Here is a 27,890-nt window from a genome sequence, read left to right on the forward strand (position 1 = left end):
GCTTCGCGACCTCCTATTGCAGCTAAGTGGCAAGCATTAGCTGGAACGGAACCTGGGGACACCTGAAGTACCAGGGTGGCAGTGACTTTGGCGGGGGCTGTAACTCGAATGAGACTTGGGAAGGACCGGGGAGAACTGGGAGATGCCCAGTTTGGAGATAAGGCTTCGTAAACACAATGATACAAACATATTAAAAACATACACAGATGTTAAAAACAAAAAAATCCTCAAGGACCTAACTTGCAGCAAAATCCAGAAGGAAAATAAAAAGGAAAAAAAATAATAAAACTAAACAGAACGAAAAGTCCCCAACAATTCTAGCTCACCCGATGGCAGGGTGCGATGCGTGTTCCTAGTGCTGGGTCCTGTTTCTCTCTCTTGGCAGCAGACAGCTACTCAGGGACCTGAAGGCGGTGGTGGGGAAAGGAGCACTCGTGCCCCTCCGTGCTCGCCTAGCTATTCTGCTGGAATTCAGAACCCTAAAGAATATCCAGTTTAAAACCCTTGAACTACTCTTCTGCTTGACATTGGAAAAAAAAAAAAAAAAAAAAAGCTATTTTTTTACATTTATTTATTCCTTTTTTTTCTGTGTCTTAAAGGCAGCTCCCGGGAAATTCACTTTATCCTTCCTTCATTAAAAGAAAGATGCTGAATGGGACTGAGGCCACATATCTCAAACAACCTCTTTACATTTACTTTTGCATGTCAGAGGTGTCAAAACAGGGTTTGTTTCTTTAAATGTGTAGGGGCTGATGGGGAAGTGAGAGGGGTTGGTGAAGATGAGGAGGGAATCTGAGGGGACTGAAAGAGGCGCCTTACTTCAGCCCCCCCTCACTGGTTGCCCGCAGTAACTGTCACAGGCTCTAAAAGAATCGAAAAGGGTCTCCAGGTGCCCCCGTCCCCTCCCCTGGTCCGCTAGGCGGGCGCAGAAGGGGTCCTTAGCCCAAGCTGGTGATGTTGGCACGTCCGCCGGGCGGTGCCACGATGCGCTGAGTCGTGCGGCGTGGGATGTTGTCGTCGATCTGTGCGCCTGCGGGAGAGAGAAAGCGATGTCAGGCCCGCTGGGCAGTGAACACAGGCACCCCGTCCTCTACACATCAACGGTTTTCCCTCAGCGACCCTTTTGCTGTTTTCTTCACACATTTCCAGCCCTGCTTTTTGCTCAGAGCCTCGCCCTGCCACACTCGGTTTGCTGATTCCAGTTGTCCTGGCTCTGCTCAGCTCCTTGTGCCAGCAGTAGCTGCTGAGCCCATCCGCACCGCTCCACCCTCGCTGCAGGGAAATGGCACGCTGTGAAATGAATCTGCTGCATACCACGGCTGCAGCTGGGCTCAGCTGGCAAAGTTCCACTGGTGTTGCTGCAATCTGCCCTGCTCAGACGCCCGGTTGAGGACCGAGCAATGGGGGAACTCAGGGTTCATGACACGGCCTGAAAATAAGCAGGACTCCGTGACAGCTCCTACGCTGTTCTTCCTTTCTAAAGGAAAAACCTCCAAGCTAAGAACACCCCACGAGCTCTCATCGCCTTCCAGCTCCAGCAGAATTCAGAGCAGGGGAGCATAAACAAGACACGGTTTGGAGGCACTACACTTCAGCCCCGCACAAGTACGTACCAGACAAGCTGAACCCAGACTGGTGCAGGTTCCTCACGGGTGGGGCCTGCTGTTTGGCAGGAGATGTCTTAGCTGAAGACGCCGGTGTGACGGTCTTCGGCGTCACCGATACTTCGCAGACGGGCCCGTCGTAGAGGCCTCGAGGCACGCCCCGCAGCTCAGCCAGCTGCAACACACAGAAGCAGGGAAGCCTTCAGGGTGAAAACAGCCTTCAAAACAGACCTAGACAGCTGGCCTGCTGCTGCTAAGCCAAAGACACACAAATTTCAATATTCGTCTTTAGCAAGAGGATTTGAAAGCACACAAAACCTCCTCTGGGCTGGTCCCTGAGTGGTAGCCGGTCTCTTAAGCAGCGTGGCTAAAATAAAAGATGTTTGGGACTGTTGTGGCCCCAGCTCAGGGGTGTTTGCAGCCTACAGACAGCCCCGGCTCTTCCCCTGCACCACCACTTCTTGCCTTTAATGATCTCAGCCTACCTGTTGCTGTATTAAAGGCTCCCGACAACTCTCAAATGAAACTTATTACTCATACCCCAAAAGGGAAATGATGCTGACCCAGAACCAAGGCTGCGCAAACAGAAATCAGGCTGGCCTCACATCTCCGGCTTCAGAGCTTTAGATTGGGTTAAATGCAATTATTCCAGTTGAGATGCTGCCCAATTGGATTTATAGGTCAGAGACACAGTTCTGCAGGAGGCCAGAACACGACAGAAATCACAGAGCTGTTCTCTGCAGTGCTAAATTATTTGTGTTTGTAACACTGATAACTTGTAATTTCCTCAGGAGAACAATTAAGGAAAGATCAGTTGCAAGGGACGTGCAGGCTACCGACGGTCAGCAGAACTGGAACAGCTCTGGTTTTGTCCAGGAGAGGGCAACAGCTCAGACATCGAAACCTCCTTCTCCTCAGAAATCTGACTTCATCTGGAAATAAACTTCTTAAATCCTCTGCAGCTAAATTGCAACCGAGCTCGGCATCATCTTGTCTCTCATCTTTTTACCAACTAAAGGCATTTCAAAACGCGGTTTCTGTTTTGATTGGGTGTATTTTACCAAAACACTCTTCCAACAATTTTAGCCTCTTAAAAATAGAAACATTCCCACTTCTATCCAGGCAGTGGGCTGTGCCTCTGACTCACCAGTCACCAGACAAGAGCATCTGACAGAAGGGAAAGCAGCATAATGTATCGTTAACAATAAATGAGAATTCTAAGCTGTTGCTGAAAGGTTTGATGTAGAACTGCTATCAGTAAGTTCTCTTGGTGTTCCTGCAGGAGGAGAAGCCTGCTGGTTTATCTGCAGATTGACTCATGTCTAAACCAGACAGTTCTCACTCTGTCCAGGTGCCACCAAGACAGAGCACAATTATGGAGCAGAAGGATAAAATCTGCAGCAAATCCAAGCTGAAGACAAAGCATACTCCTGTCATGACTCAAGCAAATAGCAAAAATGAAAGAGGAATGAGATAAATGTGGCTCCTATCCAGGGAACATTTTCTGGTGCCGAAGTGTGTGTATTCAGCGAGCCAGGGGATTGCATCTGTTTTCCACCCACTTGAACTCAGGGGTTGCAGAGAGACAACAAATGTGCACCCAGCCACTTCTACTCACCCTGCTCCTTGCTTTGATGCGCTTGTAAACGAAGTCAGGGAAAGGTTTCCTGGGGATATACCGCCCGGAGCCCTCGGTTACGTGGAGATTCCCGTCCTCCAGCACGATCTTCCCCTGGCTGATAACCACCAGGGGCGACCCACGGCACTCCATGCCTTCAAAGATATTGTACTCCAGAGACTGGAACAGACAAAAAGACAACGTGATGCAAATTCGTGCCAGCAAAGCCTGCCATGTTTTAACTAACCATCCCCAGCCATGCTAATTCCCCAGGTTTCGAGGACAGATGGAAGCAAACCTGATAGTGTTTAAAGTTATTGAGGATTTACTCATGCACGATGTTCTTTGCGAAGATTCTTACAGAGAAAATCCAGTTTCAAATGCAAATACTTTGAAGTGTACCCATCAAAATGGATTTAGGCACCTATCCTTCCTGAGCTGCATGGGATTGAAGAGCCAAATAAAGTTTTATCTGGGTTTCATATGAAAAATTATGGTAATTTTTTAAAAAATGTATTTAAAAAAAAGCATTTTGCTGATGGGTCAGGGACCAGGCCAACCTTGTTTTACTCTAACGGGATTGCTCATCCTTGATTAATAGGATTTGAAACATCACACCATGGAAAAAAAGGGAAGTTTTAAAGGAATGGCGGGTAAATGTCCCACCCAGGAACATCCTGGAACGAGATGCACTCCAACCATGTTATTTGGGGACTCGTACTCTGGTGATCAGCTCCGAGACAAACCCAGGGCTTTTTTACTGAGTTAATGACAGAGTTTGATCTTGGAGTGTGTTATAAGTATGGGTAGGCCTGGCTGCAGATTTACAGTTAGCTAGAATGGCGGTTAAACCGACAGCAAACCGGGTCCAGCAAGAAAAAAATTGTGGTGGCAAAGGAGGAGGCTTGGTTAGAAACTTATGAATTAGGCTGTTCCAAGAACAACACCGTCTCCCTCCCTAGCTCCTCATGTTTCCTTGCCAGACAGTGGCAACAGCGGTGTGAATTCTTGGAAAATGTTTGCATGTTGCTCTAGCATTTAAAAATGTTACAATCATCTGCTGCCACATAATCAGCATGGAGCCCTGTGTCGCAGCAACCGCTTGCCCTGCCTTTCAAAGGGCCTTTTGTTTTATTCTTGATCAAAGGAGGATGCCTTGACTCTCTGGGCATCCCATGTAATGATTTCTTCTCTGATACAGGGCTGGTGTGCAGTGTGAGACACACAGAAACACCCCAACAGGTGCAATGCCAGCTCTGACAGGCAATGCAATGAGAGAGGTGAAGAGGTGAAAAGCTGGACCTGTAAGAAAAAAGTTGCTGCTTGTTCAACAGCCCTTCAAGCTCTAACAAACCACTTGAAAGAGAGCCCTTCATCCTCCCCAGTCTTGGCACCACGTCTGAACTTGCAGGAGTCCCAGCGGGATTGCAGTCTTTAGCCTAAAACCCTTTCTGAGCAGTGACTCCAGGGTGGATCCAGCCGCCCTTCAGCCTAGCTCCGAGACCTATGGCAAAACCTGGAGGTGGCACGCAGTCAAACCTGGCTGTACTGGGGCATCTCCACAAAAGATTAGGTCTCTGAAATTTGTGTTAGGAAATTTTAAACAGTCTGATTCATTTGCTAAAATCAACAGCCATTAAATGGCAACAGCTGTCAAACATTCAATCCAGCAAGCTACTTCCAGCTCTTCGAGTTGGTCAGCTCCCGTAAGCACAAACCCAGGTTTGGATACTAAATTCAGCACCTAACAGCAAACAATTCAGCTCCCTCTGCTAACGAGCAAGCCATTCCTTTCCAGATTGGAGGTGATGAAGCTGGAAGCACCTCTAAGGTGATTAAAGCAGCCAGACTTCTGAGTCTGGATGCCTCTGCTCAAAGTCTAAGCAGGGGCAGGATGAATCCAGGCCATCTGTGACCAATTCTGACACAGAGTTAAGTCACAGGGAAAAGAACCAAACCTTTAAAAAAAAAAAAAGTTCCTTTGTGAATGTGCCCAGGGATCCAAAGTGTGGAAGAAAATTTTGCTCCTTCAGCTCCAGAGTGAATGAGAGCATTCATGGAAAACAGAACAAGGAGTTTTTTCCAGGGAAACATTCCATAGGTTCATCGCCAGCAATGAAACAAGTTGTCAACAAATGCAAACAGAGGTTGCTTTCTCTGAGACAGTGCTGGAATGGCACAGGGAGGCTCCCAGCACCCCTTTGTGCTGGGACCTTTCTGCCATTTTGCACAGGGTGGGAAAGATTTTTGCTGGAGGAGCCAGGTGTAAGGGCTGGGACACTGCTGGGGACCACAGGCAAACAGTGCCTCTAATGGTTCTGCCACAAAGCCATAAAAGAAAAAGGGTCTGATTAGTGTGGGAACTGCCCTGTGCCAATCAATAACATCCTGTCTGACTCCACGCACAGACCGCTGTGGATTCAGCCAGCTCACAGTGCCTGCAGTAGGTATTTCTCCACCTCCCTTCTCCTGGTGGGTACTCACCAACTTCTGGGCCTCCATCACGCAACTAATCCTGCTCCTCACCACTGCCAGGGGGCAGGACATCTGCAGCAAAGCCTGAACACTGCCAGAGGCCTGGAGCAATCAGAGCCGGATCAGTACGTGGTGTAAATCTATTCAGACTCACTGACCTGGATCAAATCTGCAGCTGAGGTGGCCAGGAGCTGGCACGCTGCACTAACTGCAACGAGAAAAGGAGCAGTCCCATTCCCACTGCTAGGCAGCCAAAAGGTCATAAATGACACGTTGTGATAGGAGGCCTCTTGGCATTTTAAGAGATTTGAAGAGCTCTCTGTGTGCTCAGATCCACACGTCTGATGCTCAGAAAGAGCCAACAAGCTCTTTGCTCCGAGGGAAATATCTGGGTGTTCATGTGATTGCAGCTGTGGGCTCAGTCACCTCTCCATCTGCGCACAGAACTGAGCTGTGCTGGGTGTAAGACCAGACAGGGCTTGGGGCATGGGGAAAAAAACAACCCTCAGTTGTCACGAGCTCTGGTTCTTGTCAGCATAGTCTAAAGGAAGACAGGAGGAAATGAGCAGCAGAGCTCATATCATAAAAAACATCCTTACTATGTTATGAGTCTTGGCAGAGATTGTCTTGACGCTGTCAGGATCCCAGATAACCAAATCAGCGTCGGAGCCCACTGCGATACGGCCCTTCCGTGGGTACAGGTTGAAGATTTTAGCTGCGTTTGTGCTGGTCACAGCAACAAACTGGTTCTCATCCATCTTGCCAGTCACCTGGGGAAAGACAAAAGGAGGCACTGCATTAGCCAGATGGGGACTACTCCAAAAAGCCGGTGGCAGGAGCATCAAAAGCAGATTCCCAATGAGCTCTGTGGGGCAAAAAGCTCAAGTAAAGGGGCTGAGCTTTTGCAAGGAGGTAACAACACACTGCTGCAGCTCCTTCAGCTCTGAACGTCTGCTTGAAGAGAAGGAAGGAACTTGTCTCACTCACCCCCCAGCTGCGGTGCAGCAGGGACCAGAACCAAACCCCCCTTTCATTACTCTGTTTGGCCACACTACTTTAACTTGAGGGAGTGACAACTCCTGCTCGATCTGTTTATCAGCAACATTTTACAGGTGCAGAAAGAGATAACAGAACATAATGAACAGACTTCCAACTCCTCCTTGCCAGACTGGTAATTTTAGGTCAGAAATCAGACATGACACACACATACACAAAAACAAAGGGGAAGATCCAGACCTGGCACACAGCACGCTCCTCTCAATTACCATTCTGCTACTGGCAGAGAGGTTCAACCATTCACTAGTTAAGCGAACGTTTGCTACATGCCTGGATGCTTTACAGGCTGGATTTTCAAGTCTGCAGAATCATAAGTGGAAGGGTGGCTTAACCTAAACAAGTTTCCTTCTCCGGCCACAACGCAATCAGCCCAGGACATACCACAGCCTTGTCCCAGATGATGGACATCCTCTCTTCAGTCCCGTTGGTTCCTTCAGGGATCAGGGTGAAGTTGTCCTTCCCAACAGCTTTCTGAGCAGTGTTGAAGGTGCAGTGGGCACTGCCAGTAACTTGAAGGTCTCCACTGGAAACAGACAAGGACAGCTTTTTAAGGTATTTTATTGTCACAGGTTTACCACTGAAGATAAAACACCCTTTTGCGAGCTGCCAACAATGGCTATTATTTTTATAATCCCCTTGTCTCAGGATGAAACATATCTTGTAAGAACACAAAGAGCTCTACTCACCAGGACAGTAGTGAGTTGAGAAAATCAGGAGTGGTTGGGTCAGGACTCAGCGGTGGGGAAGTGACAAAAGCTGCCGCTTTGGCCCAATTCTTGCTCCAGTAATGAGATCCGTCAGTACCCAGGCTGGCTGTGATGGGCTCCCCGTACACCACAGTGCCTACAGGAGGGGAACACAGGCATGGTGAGCACCAAGAAATGTCCAAAGATTCACTGTGTTGGATTCGGGGCTAAGAACCTCATGAAAGAGGCTGAGGGGAACTGTAAGTGTGAGGAGACACAGCCTGGTCCAGAGGGAAAGGAAGAAAAGGAAGGAACAAAAAAGGCACCTGCAATATCTTTATAAATGTACAGCCAAGAAGGATCTAACAAGGCTGGATGGATCTAACAAGGCTGATTTTGGAGCAGGCTCTGTGCACAGACCAGATACAACTCCTCCATGGAAAGTTTACTGCCTGCAGAGAGCACATCGCTGAGACAAAACAGCAAACAGCAGCGTTTCTGGCTCACAAACACAGCTCAGGGAAGCTGAGTGATTTCCCCGAGGGTTCCTGGTAAATCTGTGGCAGAATTAGGAAATGAACTCAGATCTTCTGACTCGCTGTCCAGTCCGCTAACCACCAGTGCATCCTTCCTCTTTATTAGCATTTTTGGAACCACATGAAGGAAGAGCCGATCCTTAAGGCCGCGATGCTTTTGCATGCTGGAATGCACCAGCAACATCTGCACACCAAGCAGCTGCAAGATGCTGCAACTTCAAACGCGGTGCAGGCTGGCAGCCCCGCAGATCTGCTCACCAAATGAAACGCTCCCCAAATCCCCGTTAGGGGCCTGCCCAGCTGCCTTCTGAGCCTGGCTGCTCTGTGTATGTGTACCTACCTGCAAAAAGTGTGGGTGGATAAAATATTAATGCTGAATGCTTCAAAAGCACAAGACTGGCAAAGGCAACGCAAGAGCCAGCCGGCAGGGCCTCACCTCGCCATGCAGAGTGCAGAAACACGACCTTTCACCACCGTGTTCAAACCACTGCTAGGCTCTTAAACAAGCTGGGAAAGAGCTTGTGTGTTTGGTGAGGCAGAACTGGATCCATTAGCAGGCTGCACGCTGCTTCCAGGACCACACCGAAGCAGGAGATGTCGGAGCAGCTTTATCGGAGGGGATCCACCAGCAGAGGAAGAGGCCGCGTGACATCACTTGCCACAAATAGGGTTATGAAATCAGAACAAGGCGAAACACACGCTGGCTATTAATGGGAGGCCTGTTGTGGGCCGATACATTGGGAGGATTGTTCTGCAGGGAGCAATGTTTTGAGCTCCCAGATCCGCCAATGACAGGGCCTGCAGGGATTCTCCTCCATACAAATGCCACTGGGAACATCTGGCTTTAAATAACAGTCGTTTTTTTCCATTTTAGTGAATCAATTCAGTTTTGTTTTTGCTTTGGAGAGTCTTCAGCTCTGTTTCCTCTGTTGCTTGGGAGGGCAAGGGTAGTGTGTGTGGCCCTCCTGGGCTACCCAGTTGGGTAACGCACAGCATTTAAATTGAATTACTTACATAAAGGAGCAGAGAATGGCGTGCCATTTTTACCCCAAATTCTCCTTATAAGGAGAAAATGCAATCTGAAGGAAAACTGCACACTCTAGTGCACTCAGGAAGCTGAGTGAAGTGAGCTCTGCAGGTCAGCCACCTGGGAGCATCCCAGCACCTCTCAGACAGGCCAACCCCCAGCCACAGCAGGTTGTTTTATGGTTTTTGTGATGAAAGTGTGTGGTCTGTTATCCCAACCCCTACGACTACCCTTCAGCCAGTGGTCTGAGGACAGTGAGGGCAGAAAGGTGCTGTTGTCGATGCTGCATCTCTGTGGCGTGTGTGTCTCCAGTCCTTTATCTAGAAAAACCAAAGGATGCTTCCCTGGCTTATGGGATCAAGTTGTTCTGTGGGGCAGTGCACCATGCAGCCACTCCGCTGTGTCAACACATCTCGTTTCAGAGTGACCTCCACTAACGGAGCGAGCAGAGGACACTTCATCCCAAACAGCTCGAGCTGCTTCCACACCATGAACACAAAGGGATGCCTCAGAGATCGGTTTCCCTTACCAGCTCTGAACTCACTTAGCAGGAATTATGGGATCCAAACACTTCTGAGCTCATACACAAACCCGAATCCGTTTGCTGCAGTAGGAAATGAGCTCTTCTAGCACCAAACACTCAGATGGAAAGTGATGTCATTTGTGTATCTATTCAGGCTTATTTAGACTGCACCAAATTAAATGCACCCCTTCTGTGGAAAGGAGGGGGGAAATGATCCCTCCTGCTTACTCACCCACCCAGAGCACTTTAAATAGAAATGAAGGGTTTAGTCACAGAAGCGGGGAGACAGGCGCGCTCTGTGCTTTGTAACCCTCGTTTCTTGGGGGCAAGGCAGCACAGTCAGGACCTGGGAGAAGTCACTGTGTCATTTAGAGTCATGCAGCTCCTTCAGACCTCACCGAGAGAGAGGAGCCACGAGGCAGCAGCACCCAAGGCAGGTCTAAGCCTTGGTTCTTGCAGCATCCTCAGGCAGCGTTATCAGAGGCAATTAAAACTCCCAGCCAAACCCAGACTAATGAGCCCAATTCCTGCCTGGATGCCGGGCTGTTACAGCACAGCATCCATTTCACAGGCAAGGAGCACGGTGGACAGCTGGAAGCACTTCAGCTCCTCCAACTAACTCCAGCAGGGCTCGCGAGCCAAAGACCTCAGTCAGGGCTCTTAGAATCACTTCTGACCCCGGGAGCAGTTCAGCAGAAAGCACCAAAGGAAGTGCACAGCAGCTGGACAGAGGACACTGCTTGCAGTCTCCATGGAGATGTGTTAAGTGCAGACAGCAGGGAATTGCTCTGCGATAACACGAAGGCACATGGCTCGATGTAGTAGGATGGGTGTGAAGAGAGAGCCTCCAGGCTGAACTAAAGGAACAGCTCCTGGCACTGCTACAGCCCCTGTCTGGGGGAGATGAGACAGAAGCACTTGTTGGGGACCTTTTGAAAAAGAGCCTGGACGTAACACTGGAAAAAGAAACCTCTCCTGGAGGGATGAAGCTTGTGTTGGCAAGGAGTTGAACAGCATGAGCTAGGAGGGTGCTTCCATCCAGGGGAGTTGGCTTACCCTTTTTCCTGGCCTGAGCAATGACATCAGCGGCACTTTTGCTCATCACCTTGGTGATGTACAGGGGGCAGTTGGTTTGGTTGGCGATGGTTATTGCCCGGTTCACAGCTTCTGCCTCCACCTGTGAAACAAAGGCAGCAGCAAGTCAGCGGGAGCATCCTCCTAAACCTCCTGACTCCCCCATCCTCCTCCACAGGGTCACAGGGCGTGCAGGGTGAGAGGAGAGTTCCCACCTCTCCAAATCTGAGCTGCAAACTTGTACAGTGCAATTAGGGTAATTAAAATGGCACCGGGCTCCAGTCCTGTCTCTCTACTACCTTTTCTCCCAGGCTGCTTCAGAGATTCCCTGCAAGCAGCCTAAGTCCTAAAATAATGCTCCAGGTGCTCAGGGTCAGTATGATTAAGCCCCTTCTTTAACCTAGGCAAAAATAACCAACGAAATGTTAACTCAGCAGAACTATTCATGTTCCAGCCCGCACGGAAGAGGGATGCTGTAGCCACACATTCTGGTAAGCCACGTTTGCAAACAAGCCTGCTAAATTGTACCCTCCACCACAGCATCTGGCTCGGGATCTGACAGAGTGTGAGCCACCCCATAAAGCAACTCTTTTTTTCTTGCACGTGTAGAGAGCGAGCCCCAGCGAGACTGAGACACTGCTTTCTAGCTCGTCTTCGAATGAACGTGAGCAGGACTTTCACAGATCACAATCAAAGCAGTCCAGCTGATGGATTTAACAAGGGAGTCATGCTCATTGTGCCTGCTGCTCTGAAGAACTGCGGTACCACAGACATCTTCTGAGAGAACAGCAAAGGCAACTGAAGCTCCAAGCCATCAGCCACCTGATTTCCAAAAGCAAGAGGTTACCAGCACCTCCCACGGGCCTGGCACAGTCTGAAATCTGCTCTGCAGTGCCTTATCTCAGGCCAAGAGCCGCAAACCAGCACCAGTCCCAGGATCAGGACGTGCTGACTGCTGGCTCCTAGCTCAGTCTGCTGCAGGAATACCTAAAATTAAGGATCTGTCACCTTAGGGCACCGTACTTGGCACACGGATGCTCAAGTGCCCAGAACAGCTCTGCTCCCATCTGGTACTGCTCTGCTGGCAGCCGGGCTGCTCGAGGAAAACAACACAAGGCCAGATGGGACTTTTTAGAAGAAAACCAGCCCCCGAACCCAGCAGGTTGGTTTCAAGCTCCAAAAGGGTTAAAACCCTAGCCTGTCCCCACCCCGGGGCTTGTGACTAACCCTCCCCAGGCAGTGGGGATGTGCCACTGCCACCACGGGGACATTTTCTGGCCCAGCTGCCCCACCCAAGTGGAAAAGGCTGCAAGGAAGGGAGTTACTCCACTGCAGCAAGCCACAGTCAGCAGCACTTGCAGGAAAGAGGGAGGCTGAAGGGAAGAGCCAAGAAAAGCAAAACTGTCCCTCCTGAGAAGCGAGGAGAGAAGTCAGATGGGGAAACGTTTCCAGGCAATGGCATCACGTTGCCGGCTGCCCACATAAAGCAGGCACACGCAGCTCTGTCCATCTCCACATCGTGCCTTAGTTTCCTCACCTCCAAAGCAGGGATAGAAGTCTGCATCTCCAGGCTTTTGACCGAAATGCCTTTAAGCAACTGCTAGAGCAGGAAAAGAACATTTTCTGTGCAGAAGGAGGCTGCTGAATTCATGCCTTGTGCCCAGATGCTATGGTGACAGGCACATAACAATAACCCAACGACGAGTCCAAAGGGGAATGTTTGCAATTACCAGCATGCATCAGAAGCCCTAGCACAGCAGTTCTCTTGGAAAAAAAAAAAAAAAAGACGTTTCCTGGAGCACTTGGACTGCTCGGGCTTTCAGCGTTTTTGTGGCTAAAATGAAAACAAAAAAATGAGGGATCACGCTGAAAAGTCATCGCTGAACGATCCCTGCTATGAGGGGGAGGGTTTTACAGCAAGCCATGGGGTGATGCTGCCTTGGGGTGGTGGTGTAGGGCAGGTTTCCTTTGCTGGCTGGGACCAAGTGCTGGATGCTGTCACCTTGGCTAAACGCAGGTTACTGAGGTGAGCTGAGGCAGCAGTGAAATGCAAGCCTTAATTCGGGCCTTCTGCTCAACCCAGAAGTTCAGAAGATGTGCATGCTCTGAGTGAGACACAAACACACGTGGCCAGACGCTGCTTGCTTCGCTCAGACACACATCTCACTGAATTCTGCAGGGCTTTTGATTTAACCAACATTTTGGTTTTGTTCAACATGGCCCTGACCCAGAGCTCTGCAAGGGGCAGTGGGAACAACTCCTGCTGCTGCGCTGTAGGGGAAGCTCTGAATGAAGTGGATCTTTAGCAAGATGACAAGCACCATGAAGTCCTTAGGACAGGCTTTACACGCCGTAAGGGACAGTGTGAAAAGCCAATTTAGCATTTACCAGCCCTCCAGAGGAACAGCAAGAAACATCGGCTCCTCCTGAGGTTAAGAGGAATTACGGAGCTGCTGCTGCCCTCAGGATCTGGCCTTTGTCATCGGCCAGCTTGAAGAGAACTGCGTGTTTTTAAAAACACGACTGCGTCGGGGAAAAGGAGGGGAGGGAAGCAGATGACATCGTTTCCTGCTCTGTTTCCTAGGACTTTAAAGGAGGAGAATTTGGACCAAGCGCTTCCACTGACGGCACAGCTGAGTTCAGCTGCACCGAGGCTGCCCGGTGACACTGGAAGAGGCTCCCCCAGTCCTCGCCACGTGTCCTCAGGCAGCCTTGCTGCGTCCGTGGTGAAAGAGCACATTTCTGCCCAGTGCAGGAGACAGATGGAACAAACAAACAAAGCCAGGGAACCGCACAGTTCGCTCTTAAAAGCTCCTCCTCCGCTAATGGCGATCTTTGAAGCAGCCAGACTAATTTGACAGCCAGATCCTTCAAGACAAGGAGCAGCTTTTCTTTGAAGTCCACAAAAGTTTAGGGGTGCTCCACAGATGAGCCCCGAGTGTCTGAGTGGCGTCTGTTCCTGCTCTCCTGCTGCCTGCCGAAATGTCTGACAATAAAAACGCGGGGGTAGGTGGGGGGGGAGGCTCAGTGCAAGCGTTTGCTTGCAACTTCCAGGAAGCAAAAACTCCCAGCTCCTGCAGCCAAACACAACTTCTGGGAGGATTCGCACACTGCCCAAGCTGAGTGTTTTTTTTTTTTCTTTCTGCCTGCAGCAACGGAGTGATTTATACTCCTACTGAAATGTCTCTGGACGCTGCTTGTCTGAATCAAGGGGAGGAAACGGAGAGGGAGCATGAAGGGCATGTGCGAATGATCTCACACGCTCAGCTTCCAGCAGGACCACATCTGGCAGTCAGCACAGCCCCGGTATCTTAGAGGAACAAAAATAATTTCTTGTGCATAATGGATGGACTCCACAAAGCCGTGGTGCCACGGTGAGATGTCTAGCTCAAAGATACTGAAAGACAAGACATGAAGAACGCAGTGGGAACCAATCTCAAAGTTTTGAGCTTGTTCTTACTCACAAGACTCCTTTTAAGGGGCCAGAAGGAGTGAGATAAATGGGATAGGGGCACTTGACCCTAGAGGAATCAATGGGAAGGATGGAGGTTAGGTATGCTGAAGTAATAGCCTAGGAGTTAGGAATTGGCTCCCCTCTCTGGTACACATCTTCTGTGCCTTCAGCAACTCATTTAGTCCTTCAGTGTTCAAAATCCACCAACTGTAAAATGTTCATCAAAGGATCAAATACAATGGGAAGTACACAAAACCTTAGGGTGGAAAAATTACTTCCTGAACGTGTCCCTCTCTCCAGTAGAGAAGCTGAGGGGGTTCCTCAATTACTCAGAAGTACCCATAGTGGTCACGTCTGTAGAATGGAGTAGTTCCTACTCAGTCCCTAGAAGCCTTTCAGCCTCTTCCCTCCCCCCATGCAGCAATGCTGTTTATAGCCAGGATGAAATCCTGTTTCTGAACAAATTCAGCCCAATAGGAACTACCCGGTGGCAATGCAGGAATGATACAAACTGGGGAGTAAATGGGAAGGGGTTCTCACCTCTTCGGGTCTGCTCAACACATGCCCTTCAGGGCCTGTGATTCCCAGTTCCAGGATCCTTTGCTGCTCCTAAGGCAGAGAGAAAAAAGAGCAGAAGAAAAGATTTAAAGCAGCGTGTGTTTTTCTTGCAGCAAACACAGCTGTTTGTAAGAGGTACAAGTGAGATCCTAGGCATCTGCGCTCGCTGACGGTCACATGGGGCTTTACATAAGGGCCTTAAAAACAGAGTTCTGTCCAACTTCCACTGTTGAGAATAACCAGAGCTCTACAAAACCCTTGCTGATTTGTTCACAGGAGGTCAGGGAAGCCTTTTATTTTGATTTGTTTCACATGGGGTTCACAGCTCCTCAACTTTCACTCCTCATTTGTGTCTATAAAATAATCTCTGAGATGCGGAAAAACAGTATCTCCTGCAAAGATCATCCTGCAACTGCAGGCCACTGGGCTCCAAGACTCAGGTGGTCTTTTCACCAGCCAGGCAATGAAGGAATCCTTTGCACCACCAAGCTGTGCATGCTTGAGGCATAACGTATAAAATGATCTGGAGATCAGATTTCATCCAAACGCATTAATAACATTTCTTCTTCTTTGCTGTTTAACAGATCCCAAACGCCAGCATCCCAGATATTGTAGGAAGTTATTTTCCTTCCCACTCCCCTGCTCAAAGTTATTGCAGAGCATTTTTCAGCACGCAGTGAGACTTTCTGTTATGGACAGACAGACAGAGAGGGCTGACACCCACCACAGGCTGAAAATTGCCACAAAAACCTGAATTATTACTGACAGTGAAGGGGATGGCATTTGATGCACTGCTCTGCTTGCATCCTTGACACTGCTGTGCTGTGCTTTTAAATGCCTCCAGGATTTTCTGTTTGCAAAAAGGGATCCAGTGTTTAAACCCCTCCCAGCATTTTGAAGTTAACAATCCACAGAATAAACACGAGATACCTCAGCAATGATGTCACCATTCTCAGCATGCACTTGAGCTGTCGCACCAATATCCCGAATTACGCTCAGGACCTCGTATATCTGGAAGACAGAAAACACACATCACAATACACCCCAAGTGCACCCTCAGGTCTCTGTACCCATATATCAGATCTCCTTTAGCACACAGAATTGTGCAGAATAGAAAAGAGACAGGGAAGCATTAAGAAAGGTAAGATGTTGTTTGCTAGATACATTTTGATCCATTTTCTCCCCCTACAACTAGATTTCCCCATCTTTATAATCGAATACTATTGCTGTTGTAAGAAGCAGTATTCAAACACCAGCGTTTGGGTTTTCTAGCACACACACTGGAGAAAGAAACAGCAATTGCAAGGAGTGATTTTAAGGAGCTCACAGCGTTTTACTTGTTCCATGCCTTCATTTACTGGTGCCCAGCACAGAAAAAACCCTTCTGCCTGATTTTTATGAAGACCCTGTGCCCACCCCGCTCACTGCTGGGACACGCACTGTGGTTTCCCACTCCACCAACCAGCTTGAGAGGGCTCAGGTTGACAAACCCACAACCTGCTCAGTCAATGGTGGCTCATTAAAATGCCTACCAGTCATTAGAGATGACTGCCATACACCACTGCCTCCCACACCGCTCCAAATGGCTCCCAGGCATTCCTCTCCTCCCACCACATTTAGAAACATAAACTACCCATCTAAACAATTAAACGGTGCTCAGATGTAGCCACTCGAGGAGCAAACAGGAGGGCAATTCCTTTTTAAGGTCCCAGTGATTCTATTGCTAAAGCCAGAACCCCCTCTTTCAGGACCAGGCTCCGTTTCAGCTTACAAACACAAGCACAATTTATGCCAGAGATCTCTGGCTTGCCCTGTGTCAAGGCAGAAAGCAGCAATTTATCAAACTGCCATTGCTTCCACACTAAAGGAACAGGAATAAAACTTTAGTTCCCTCCAAGTGAGAGTTTTACCATTACTCTCCCCAGCCAAGACTTTCAGCGTTTTTTTGTTTCTTGTTTAAAAGAGTTCTGGGAGGCAGAGCTCTGGATACTGTTACAAACCTTCGGTCCTGTTACACATGCAAAGATTGAAACCAGAAGAGAATGTCAGATCCAAATAGCCTGAATGTAAACCCTTGGATGTGACTAATGCACAGCTTTCGGTGACAGAAGGATGTGAACATTAAGCCTTCCTACCTGAGAATCAGTTAGCTGAAAGCGATCTTTGAAAGCCATGTAAACCAAGAAGGAATTCACACCTGGTAGAAAGAGAGCAAAGGAATTATCTTTGACATCCACGTTGCAGGCACACACACAAGGAACACACCATTTCCCACAGAAAGGAGCCATTCCCTCAATCAGCCCCCCAGCAAGCAGTAACGATAGGTAGACAAATAAATGACTTTAATCTGCTGTGAAATGCATACACATACGTGCACATGGCGAGATGCACACACTCCTGACAAATCGCAGCGCAAAGCCAGGACCTCCCCAGCCAGCTGGCATTTATTAACACAGCCGATGGGAACGGTGCAGCTCGTGGGGACAGCTAAACCCCTGGGCTTCCACTTAACACTGAAATCAGAAAAATTCTGTGGATTCAGCACCGTGGGAGGCTGAGTTCATAAAAATAATAAGCAAAATGCCTTGCACACAACAGCAGAGACGGGGCATGTCTGCCTGATCTCCCACTCCCTCCTGCACCACGTCTGTACTGACCACGGCACGGGGAGTTCTCAGAAGTCAGCTTTCCCTCTCCTGCCTTCTGTAGCACAAGAGAAAAGTTCCTACCCAGCACTTATGGGAAAACACTCATTAGGATGTAAAAGGTTGGTTGTTTTTTTTAAGCTACAAACAGGATGGAAAATTACTCTAGCCTAAGGATGAAACGTCAAGGAAATTAAAGAGGGGAAAATCCTATGAGGTCATTTTATTAAGCTCTTCTCCACCGTTAGTGACCGGCGCTGGCTTGTTCTTGCTAGGCCTGATTCTTCCCCTGTTTACAGCAGTTTGATGTCTGAAGCTGAACAAAGGGGCTTCCCTGCATGAGATTCTCCTCTGTAAATCAATGCTCCTCAGTCTAACACACTGCATCCCCCAAAGCCTTCTAAAATTGACTGTCCAAACTTTGACAAGAAGCCAGAGTGGGACAAGATAACGACAGGGCCCAAAACAGCTTTATTGGGAGGTAAGAATAAAACACCTCTGAAAGATCTGGTCTTGAAAAATAAGGGAGCCAACCCTAAAAAATGAGGAGGGGAAAGGCTTCCTTGTGTGTTCCCTAACCAAACTTACCATGATCTTTAACCAGAGCTTCCATCTCCTCCTGGACGCCTTTATGCCACTCGGTGATATCCACGTGCAGGGAGTAGTCGCAGCAGGACTTGCTGTCTGCCCATTCTCGCCACTGGTCAAACGCAGTCAGCAAACTGGTCCCCGGCTCCGGAACCACGTGGTCAACTGGGAAAAGACAAGAGAAGCATTGGTCAGGCTGGCTTGGGATCTTTCGGGGGTGTTTAAGGCAGAAAGCATGCCTTGCAGGACCTGCTGCTGAAAAAAAAATATAAAAAAGGAGTCCACTTCTCCCCTTCCCCTTAAAATCTGAGTTTGAAGGGCCTGGTTTCCAAAGCCCCACATCTGAGACCGCAGCAAGGAAGCCGACTACAAAGCAGGAGCTGAAGGGCACAGCTCCATCCACAGCTTGTCAGCCTGCCATTGTTTCTAAACGAAGCAAATGACATTCCTAAGGCAGCAAACCCAAACCGCTGCTCCATAAACACCCTCCCCTCCTACCTAGCAGGGTGACAAATCCACAATGACACGGGCAAGATCCCCCCGTGAGGATCTGCCTGAGGATCTGCTGGCAGCTTTCAGTGCTCAGCACCTCGGATCCAAGCAGTGCCTTTGTCTGTGCCTCTGTGGATGCTACAAAAGGTACCCCGAGTGCCAGGACACATTGCTGCTGGCCATACAGAGTGGCCACCAAAGCCTCTGTCATTTTGTGCTACACATCCCCAACAAAAGACAGCAAGGACTGAAAGGAGCAAGCCCACAGACATTGCCTGAGGAGAAAAGGGTCCTGCTTGCCCCTGGCATTTTTCTAGTCCTATCCTCATTTTAGCTGAACTCATCAGTCTGACAGCAGCAGGGTTTATAAGCTACAGAACATCACCACCAGTGCTACAGATGCATAACATCAAGCAGTGATGAGATTTGTACCTGTAGGTTTGTTGTTCATCCCAATAATTTGGGCAATATTCAGATTGTTTGAATGTATGGGATCTCTGGGATCTTCACTAGCCACGGTGAAATAAAAGAACTGAGCCAGCATCTGAGGCACTGACCGTCTGCTGGGAGAGCAGGGAACGTCTGCAAGACTTCATGGGTCACTGGGCAGACACTGTCAGGGAGGAGCAGAGCCCTGGAGCCCTGGCTTAAATTCTCTACCATATCACCCAAAAAACAAACAAACAAACAAAAAAAAAACAACAAAAAACAAGGCTTCAATTTTCGACAGAGAAATTGAAGCCATTTGTTTTTAACCTCACTGGTAAGTATCTGGGCTGCCACCAGCTCAGCAGTTAGCTTCACATCTCCCCGAGGAGTCCTCGAGCCCTGCTCACTCTCCAAGCTTTGTGTCTCCCCCACGCCAACGTGGTGGCTGAGATTTGCTGGTTTTGCACCCCCGTAAGAAATGGATTTGCACCGGGAGCTCTCAGCCTGCTGCAAAAGCAGTCCTGAAATACCCGTGGGCTTCAGCCACCCGGGGCGGGAACAGCATCTCTGGTGTCTGAGACGTGCAGAACCCGCACCAAGGGAAGAGGATGACCCAAACCATCCTGCAAAGCTCTGCCCACCCCCTCTGTCTTGCAAAGGCAGCTACAAGACACAGCAAACGGCAGTTAAAATATTTGCTTTTCTTCTAAAAAGCTTGTGTTTGCTCCTCAAAGCGCCACGCTAGCCTGCAAAGGGAAGGATGGGATGTGCAGTTCTTTGCCATGCATCATCCACGCAGCTTTAATCAGCAGGGGCTGAAGGGCTGAGGAGTAGGAGGCCTTTGTCTGCCCGCTCAGAGCAGCATCCTGCTCCTCTGTGCCATGACAGAAAGCTCTGAAATTTCCCTGGTGGCTGGCACCAGATGAAGGATGCAGTTTTCACCACCCTCAGGAAAAGGAAGCCGAATTCCACCAGCCGATCAACCGTCCTGTTGGCAAAAAAAAAAAAAATCATCCCCTTGCTCCTCCACGAGCTGTAACGGTCAGGAACCTTCCGCTGACTTCCAGGCTGAATTGTTTCTTGGCCAGGACGCAGCCCGCTGTCACCCTGCCAAAGTTAATCTGTAGCTTACAGAGAATGAAGAACAAGGAGAAGAATGACATTCTCGCTGCGTTACCGAAGGGACACGGAGAAAACCCAGGTTTTCAGGAATGGCCTTAACACAAGAGCTGTCTTCCTCACTATTTAAAAAGCCCCCAAATCCTCTTTAATCTCTATCCTAAATCCGTCTCCATTTAGACAAAAGGTGCCAGAAGAGCTCTGAAAACCCCAAGGCAGTGCGTGGCTGGATGGCATTAGGGAATTCTGAGACACCAAGGGGTTAAGGAGCCCCAGGAATGACTCCAGTGTTTAGGATCAGAGCTCCATCACCCCCCATTTCATGCGCTGCCCAAGGATGAGTAATGGGAGTTTGTGGGAGAGGGAGAGGGGTGAGGGAGCTCTATCAGATCTCTGACCAAGTCAACCCCCAGCTGGTTACAATAAGGATAAGGCCGGGGGTAGTGGTGCATATGTGCATTACAGCCGGCTCCGGGGATTGGGGATATCTCATATGGAAGCTGTGCTGCCGACACAGCTCAGCGCAGCTCCCTCGAGCTCCCCGAGAGCCAAATCGCCCTCTGGCCCCATCCAAATGGGACACGTCACTAACAGACCCCTTCAGCACATCCACACGGGAGGACGCAGCAAGAAGGCAGCCCGAATGTGCACCCCCAGCCTTCAAAAATGTGGGATTTCACTGCTCCAGAGGGAGCCGGGGCAGCAGCACCGTGGCAGAGCAAACCAGGGATGCCTGGAGCCGGAGGGCTGCTGCAGGCGAGGCAGCAGAAGTAGCAGATGCTGAGCACGTCCCCATTTCTCACATCCTCTGAGCCCAAAATATCAGCGCAGAGGTAACTCGGACATGGCTAAATGTCTCCTCCGTGTTAGCACCGCCTGCCAGTTGTTAAAACAACCGAGGGGTGGAACTCCTCCTGCTGGGTGCTAGGGTGGGAAGCGCCCCCACGCAGCTCAGAGGAAGCTCTTCCAGCCCTCAGGCAGAGCTCAAGAGCTGGGAGCAAAACAAAAAGCTTTTTCTTTAGGTCCCCGTGCTTCAAAGCGCTACAAAAGCAGCTGATGCGAGCTTCATCCACTAGGTTCCCACAGCCCCAGGCTCCCAAGATGACCCCTGGGCATCATCTGCCACGAGGCCACGAGGTCTTCGGAGAGCCTGCGGAGCACGCAGCGGTCCCAGCCGTGCACATTACCCTGGAGGTTTCCCACGTGAAAAGCAGCCGTGCTAGCCTGACCTCACTGATCCTCCTCCTCCCTTGGGAAGCCCCCGGCTTACTCCCCACGTTTGGGAGAGCCTCTCCTCTCCAAAAGCAAAAAGCTCGGCTCCTGCAGCAGATGGAGCGGCCTCAGCTGAGGCAAAGCAGCCCGTGGTCACCCCTCCGCTCTCCAGCCCACCACAGCCTTGATCTCGTCCTGCTTCCAAGCCCAGATGTCGTCTTCCTGTTGTTGATTATCCTCGCGCAAATGATGTCAGCCACCGAGGTCTGCAGAGGAAGTTGCCGACGCATTTTAAGCTCAAGGCTTGCTCCCAAAAAAAGAAACAAAAGGAAGAAAAAGGCAGAAAAGGAAAAGATCGCTTCGGTAGCACTTCATCAATGTTGAAAGCTTCAAAGGAGGAATGAAATAGCTGTGGTCCTTGTAGCAGCTCCCTGAATCTCACTGAATTTCGGGCTTAATCCTAATGCTTCTCCTTATTTAAAACACACTCTCAGCAAGCTAAAAGGCAAAGCTGAGGTTAGGATTACGGTGGTTTCTCAGCTATGGACTGCAAACGTTCTGCAGATTTATCTTGCAACCTTCTGAGGAACAGGATCCAAAATGCAACAGCCTACAGCCGAGAAGGTAGCGAGCTGGTTTCCGTCAGGAAAATAACCGCTTTCTGGGAAAAAAAGAGCAGGATGCGCTTAACAAATCTAATTTTTCCCTTGGTAAGAAGCTGATGAGATTCCCAAATTACTGGATTTTGTCTTTTTGCCAGCCAAACCAAGAGCTCGCCGCCCTCTGGAGCGCAGGGGGATGTGAGCACCTGGGTGCCCACGTGCCAGGATTGTTCCAGCCACCGGCAGCAAGACTTCAGCACCTCGCTGCCGTGCCAGCTTTTGCTCTCCCATCGGCACGTGCAGCTTCACGTTGTGAAGGTGCCTCTGTACTCACTTCCAAACACTCCAGCTCCCACCAGCCCGTCACCCGTGGCTGTTTTACTGCCTCTCACGACCCCTCGCTGCTCCTCGGGCGGATTAAGGAGCTCCAGATTAGAAGCAGCCAATAAACCGAGGTGATGCGGGGCTTTAACACAGCAGGGCTGGCGTTCAGCCACGCCAAAATGCTGCGTCCTAGTGCCCAAAAGGCTGGATTCTGCAGGGAAGAGAGAGCCACTGGTCAGGCACTTGGTGCTAAGTGAAAGGGGAAGGCAGAAGCTTGGAGGAATTGATTTCGAGGGAGCTTTCCCAGCAGAGGGGAAGACAGAGCAGCGTTGGTTTAACGTAGGCATGAAAACCTAAGTCGGGTAGAGGTGACAGCATCACTTTCACAAGGCGTGAGCATTTGCTACCGATACCGCTGGTCAGTGCAGGTCTTAAGGGCTGCCCTTCAAAATCCCTTTGCTCTTAATTCAGCTGCTGCATCCTCTCGCTGACCCTGGAGCCGTATCAGGCCACCAGCTAGCAGCTCAGCACGCTTAAAATGGAGCCGATCTCGGCTCTGCACAGTGGCTTCATGAAACATTGCATCATTTCTTGGCTTCTTCCTCCAAACCCCGATGTGCTGTGGCTTTTTGGTCCATAAGAGCTTCTCCAAAGCAGGGGGATGGCTGCAGCTCCTGCCTGGTACAAGAACGGAGGCGGCTGTGCTGCACGGGCACCAGGGATCACCTGCAGGATTTAACCAACAGCCTACAGGGTGCTGTGAGACTGAAGCCATCAAACATCCCCTCTGAGATCTCTCTGGCACTTCGAAGCTCTCCAAAACGTGGTTGAAGAGCCCTGCCTTGATACCTGTGACCCCTCGCTGCGCTCAGGAGAAATTGCTGCTTTTCCAGAGCTCGCTGGGACAGCTGAATTCAGCTCGTAGCCTCACGCTGCAAACAAACCTTTATTTTTTGGACGGCCGTCCTCATGGGTGGGGATTAATGGGTTTTATAGCTTCCTGGTATTGTGGCATGTTCGTTTTTTTTCCTTTTTCCATCCTGCCTCATTTGAGCAGGCCTTGGCTTGCTAACGGCCTCTTCCTGGAGTTTCTATTAATAGCCCTTGCTTCCAGCTCTCCCCTGTAAAGAGGTTTTTTTTCGACTGGTTTAATTACGTGTCATCTAAAGCACGCATGAAGTTTTTCCTCCATCTTCAGCTAATGAACGCCACTACCAGGAAAGAGAAAAACTATGTGATACGGTCGATATGAAAAGGAATTAGGGCCAACTGGCCCCAAAACCTGTGTACGTAATAAGGCCATAGACGCAGGGCTCCAGTCACCATTACAAAGTGCAGTTTTACACATTATTTCAGGCTCCTGCTAGCATTAACCATGCCTATTGTTTAAGAGGAGTTTATAAGGTGTAAATCCTTGACATTTAAGTTTCTCTGTTAGCAGGCAGATTTCCCCAACCCCAAACTTTAAATAGCAGCTTGATCGCTATAAACACATCTGCCTCTTTAATACTACTTAATCTTCACAGCCACTGCATGCGATGAAATCTGGTGAATTTATGGAGTTGTACATTCTGTCACGAGCCATTTTATTGAGAGGGTTGTAATTAAATTCAGCCCTGGTGATTGCACGGCTCCGTGCTCAGCAGTCAGGAGCTGCTGCTCGTCTGTGGCGGCAGCGGCGTTCTGCTGGCACCGGTGGGGACTGTGAGAAATGCTACAAAAGTTGAGTGGAGCAAAACCCACACACGTGAACTGCAAGTCAGGCCCTCGCCCGAGCCAAGGAAGCTCCGCAGAAGATTATCCCATAATCAGAGACCTCGCTTCAGCCAAAGAGTTCGAACTCGCAGCTTGTAGGATGCCGCAATCCCTTCTGCTGTAGTCAAATGGCCTTGGGACCCTTTTAGAGGTCAAGAAATTGAGCCACAGAGAGCTGCCTTGTCTGGTAACACGGCTGTTCCAAAGTCAAACCTCTCCGCAACAGGACTGGGGCTTGAAGCATCAAAACACGGCTCCCAACTCACCAACTCCGCATTGATTTAGGCTAGAAAGAGACCTCGGCATTTCTTCTGAGCTCAGAAATCTGAAGTCAAGTGACCTGAAAGAGGCATGCATCTCTTGTGTTCTCATTTCATAGCCAATCCTTCCTCTAAACCACAGTCTGGGCTGTGCTTTTTGATCTGGGATGAGGCAGGATAGCTGCAAGACAGCTTTTAAGCTTTCTGCTTCATGTATTGGACACAGACAAGCTGGTGTGTGAGACCACAGGAAAGCAATGGGAATAGAAATGAAGAATTTTCTTAACATCCTGTGGATACAGCAATCAAATCTTAGCTTTGCATAGCTGGGAGTTTTATCCCCACAGCTTTTCCCCCCAAGAACAAAACAGATCATCCTGAAGGGCGAGAACTCTGCACCGAGTGGCATTCCCCATGCTAACACAACTGCATGGAGACCGTTTGCTTGTGCACGTCTGCCAAAGCACTGGAGGAAAAGGCAGGCTGAATGACATCACATGTTGTTTTCTGTCAGTTCGGATCCACTTTATTAGGCTCCATGCAGAGAAAATCAGAACCTGGAGCAGCCTCAGAAGAATCGGATGGATCTGCGCCGCGCTGATTACATTTGCAGACTGCAATGCTCTGTTATTCCCTCACTGATGTCATGCAGACATTTCCCTCGTCTTTTTAGCTGTCCGATGAGATCCAAAATATGATTAATAATTTCATGGCTTTTGGACCCAAATTGAAAGAATAGGAAGCTGCATGTCCAAACAAGAATTAATAACCCTCTCCAGCAGTTGGAATGACCACGTAGTTAGATCAGATCAAAAAAAAAAAAGGCTTCATTTCTTTCCAGTGCAGGTTTCTTGTAGATCCAGGCTAGGTTTGTATCTCGGGGGGTCACCATGGTAAAGGAGGAGGGGAGCCAAGTTCCACAGGGATACTCGAGTGATTACAAGCCTTGCTCTTTCTTTCAGGCATACTGCACGCTTCAAGCTCGCGAAAAAGATGTGCAGGACTTCAAAGACTTCCCTAGAAATTGGCCCGTGAAGCTTTAGGGGATGGGACTGAGCAAACTGCTGCCTGTAGCCATGGGTTTCAAGGCAAAACACAACTGCGGCAGCAGCCAAGGGGCAGAAGTCCGATCAGAAAGAAGAGGACAAAAGATCAGGCGCCGTAAGGCAGTTCTGTCCCTCTCAGGTCAGCGGAGCTCCCCTGCCCGCCAGGCTTTTTCCACCAGCTGGGGAGCTGGAACAATTCTGGTTTTGCATCACCATCACTAAGAGCAGATTTTGGCCTCTCGGCTGCATTTTGCTGCCCGTGGTTGTCTCAGGGGGGCACTGGAGACGAAGAGGAACACAACTGCAGAACCAGAACTCTTGCAGTGGAAATCTGTGATGGTTTTGAGAGGGTTTCATGTGTTCAGGACCACAGATTTTTATTTTCCTCAAAAAGAAATAAATAAAACAACATGCAAGGAGTTCCTATTCTCTGCTTTTTCTTTTTTTAAACAGTTTATGGGAGAAATGAGGGGAAAAAAAATACATTCTGCTTGGTGAACCTGTCCTCTCCCCCTGTGCATTTGCCATACAAACACCTCCCCTTGCTGGACAAGAACCAAAGGAGCCTTCCCCTGCCCCTGGCTCTGACGAAGTGACATCAGGCTTGGAGGAAGAGGCTTTCATCAACCTCCATCCCACCACTTCCACTTCTGGTAAGAACTGAACAATCTGCTCCCAGTTACACCGCTCACCTTGGTAGCTGTCAAACTGTTACAGGCAAGAAAGCAAGGTCTGAGCGAGGCCCAAACATCCCTGTGCAGACAGACAACCAAACTCCCTCTCTAACAAACCTCTCATGGGACAGAGATCGAGCAGCACGGTCATGCTGCACTCACCCATTTTCCAAACACCCCTGCTCTGGCCATCTGTAAACTCGCTGCTGAGATTGCTGCAGTACTAACCTGTAGGAGGCACTGGTTAGATCAGCCTTAAAGAGAGAAATGTGGGGGACAGCCCCCAGAAATCCATTTCCTTCCCTCGGGTCTGAAACAGCCCCACCAAGCCTTTGCAGGCAACTCTTAGAGCCAACACCTCAACTTTCAGCCACAATCAGGAAAGCCAGAGTGAGCTAGAGCCCAAGCTGCCCTGGATCCATGCTGTGGGGCAGCTCGGTGTGCCTCATTTCCATACAGCTGCCATTTCCCCTTTCACGGGGTGTTTGCATTGCAAAGGGTCCAACCAAGCAGCAGGAGCCAATGCTGGTCCTGATACCACGACCAAACTCTGCTTCGTGTAAGAACATCGCACACATCTGGGGTTTTCTCCAGCTATGGCTGTCCTACAATGGCTCACAAAACTATTCTAGCTCATGGAGCATAAAGAGTTTCCGTACATCAGTCTGAAAAGCAGTTCGTACCCCATCAGAAGCTGAACTCCTCTCTTTGGACGCTGCTACCAATCCTGAAAAATCAGATCTGAAAGAAATAAAACTCTGTTGGGAAGAGACACATCAGTTCCTGTGTGCTGAGCTGGGAAGAACCCCCAGCTGCCATGCTCTGCTATGATTTTGAAGCTCTGTCGGGTTACACCACCTCTTGCTGTGCAGTGCTTTGGGAACTTTCCCCCTTTGCACAAAAGCGGCGTTGGGTAATAATACGGGATCAGCCTCAAGGAACTCCTTCACCAGCTCCCGGTGCCTGCGGGCCGTGCCAGGGATTTCATTCATATGTAAAACACCCCCGAGCCCCCAGCTTCCAAAAATACACACGCTGCACATATGTGAGTGCTTCCAGGAACAAAGCAAGCTGGTGAAAATCTGCCCCAGAAGTGGCCAGGAAGGGGAACTTCCAAAAGCATGGCCCTGCTTGATGGGCTTTGCAAATTCACCATGAGAGATTTCCCCATTCACATTTGCATGGTAAAGTTTGGTGCTCCTTCCTATTGCTTAAACAGGCTTTGGGGATCCGGGAAGCCTAAAGGGCTCGCCTCGTCTCCTCCTCCTGCAGGTTTTTCCCTTTAATTCACATCCTGCCAGCACCGAGAGCTGTGCATCGTGGGCTGCAGGGTCTGCACCTGCACTGATGGCAGCCAGGAGGACGGGGACTCACTGCTAGGTGGCACCCAGCACTCCCACACTGAGCTCACGGTAAAAATAACCTCTGTGGACTTCTAACGTGTTTAGGTGAACTTGAATTAAAGCTTATAACCCCTCGGTGACAAAACTATCCGCTGTTATGGACAGCTAGCACAGAGAAATTAAATATTGTCACAGAGCGAGTGCCAACACTCCCTGGGGTGTGTCAAGGGAAGAAAAAGTCTCAGCAGAAGCTGTAACTCCGAAGTGCCCGTCCCACATTCCTTACAGATGCACAGGGCTGCCATGGGAGTTAGGGTCGTGCAAAGCAGCAGGCACGGCCCCAAGCTGGTAATAACTGGTGATCTGAAAGCATGATTCAAGTAGGCCAGACGGGAGGAGCTCATCTGTATTCCTTCCACATTTCTCATTCTCACCAGGAAGATTAAAAAGAGGCAGTTTCTAAGGAACGGGTGGCATCGATGAACTGAAGGCGAGTGGCAGAAGGAAAGATGGAAAAAGGCTCTGCTGGCCCGAGGCATCCAGCTCCACTGCACTGAGAGCGCTCGGCTGAATCCGCCCCAAGTGAGCCACGGCACATTTAGTCGGAGCCCTCGTTTCTTCCAGGCATCACTTGCTGCCTTCTCTTGACAGGCAAAGCTAATTCCCACCGTGGAAAGTGAAAAGTTCCTGTCTGACAAGGATTTCTGCTGAGTCAAGCTCACAGAAAGGTAAAAGCCAAGGGACTGAACGCTGGGAGGAGGGGAAAAATCCAGGCAGAGAGAACCCTGCC

General features: G+C 49.6%; 1 protein-coding gene across 2 annotated transcripts in view; it reads right to left on the minus strand.

The window, feature by feature from the left end:
• Positions 1–554: 554 nt before the first annotated feature.
• The window catches only part of DPYSL2 (dihydropyrimidinase like 2), a 49,199-nt gene continuing 21,863 nt past the window's right edge, over positions 555–27,890 (minus strand). For both annotated transcript variants that reach the window (XM_032203962.1, XM_032203963.1), the window contains exons 4-14: positions 17,845–18,009; positions 16,747–16,808; positions 15,542–15,622; positions 14,594–14,662; positions 10,582–10,702; positions 7,440–7,596; positions 7,135–7,276; positions 6,297–6,467; positions 3,223–3,402; positions 1,614–1,779; positions 555–1,030 (exon numbers count right to left, since the gene is read on the minus strand). In XM_032203962.1, the coding sequence (XP_032059853.1) occupies positions 939–1,030; positions 1,614–1,779; positions 3,223–3,402; positions 6,297–6,467; positions 7,135–7,276; positions 7,440–7,596; positions 10,582–10,702; positions 14,594–14,662; positions 15,542–15,622; positions 16,747–16,808; positions 17,845–18,009 (1,406 nt within the window). In that variant the 3' untranslated portion in view covers positions 555–938. The remainder of the gene's footprint in view (positions 1,031–1,613; positions 1,780–3,222; positions 3,403–6,296; positions 6,468–7,134; positions 7,277–7,439; positions 7,597–10,581; positions 10,703–14,593; positions 14,663–15,541; positions 15,623–16,746; positions 16,809–17,844; positions 18,010–27,890) is intronic.

Source organism: Aythya fuligula, chromosome 27 (assembly GCF_009819795.1).
Source record: "Aythya fuligula isolate bAytFul2 chromosome 27, bAytFul2.pri, whole genome shotgun sequence".
NCBI classification, from domain to species: domain Eukaryota; kingdom Metazoa; phylum Chordata; class Aves; order Anseriformes; family Anatidae; genus Aythya; species Aythya fuligula.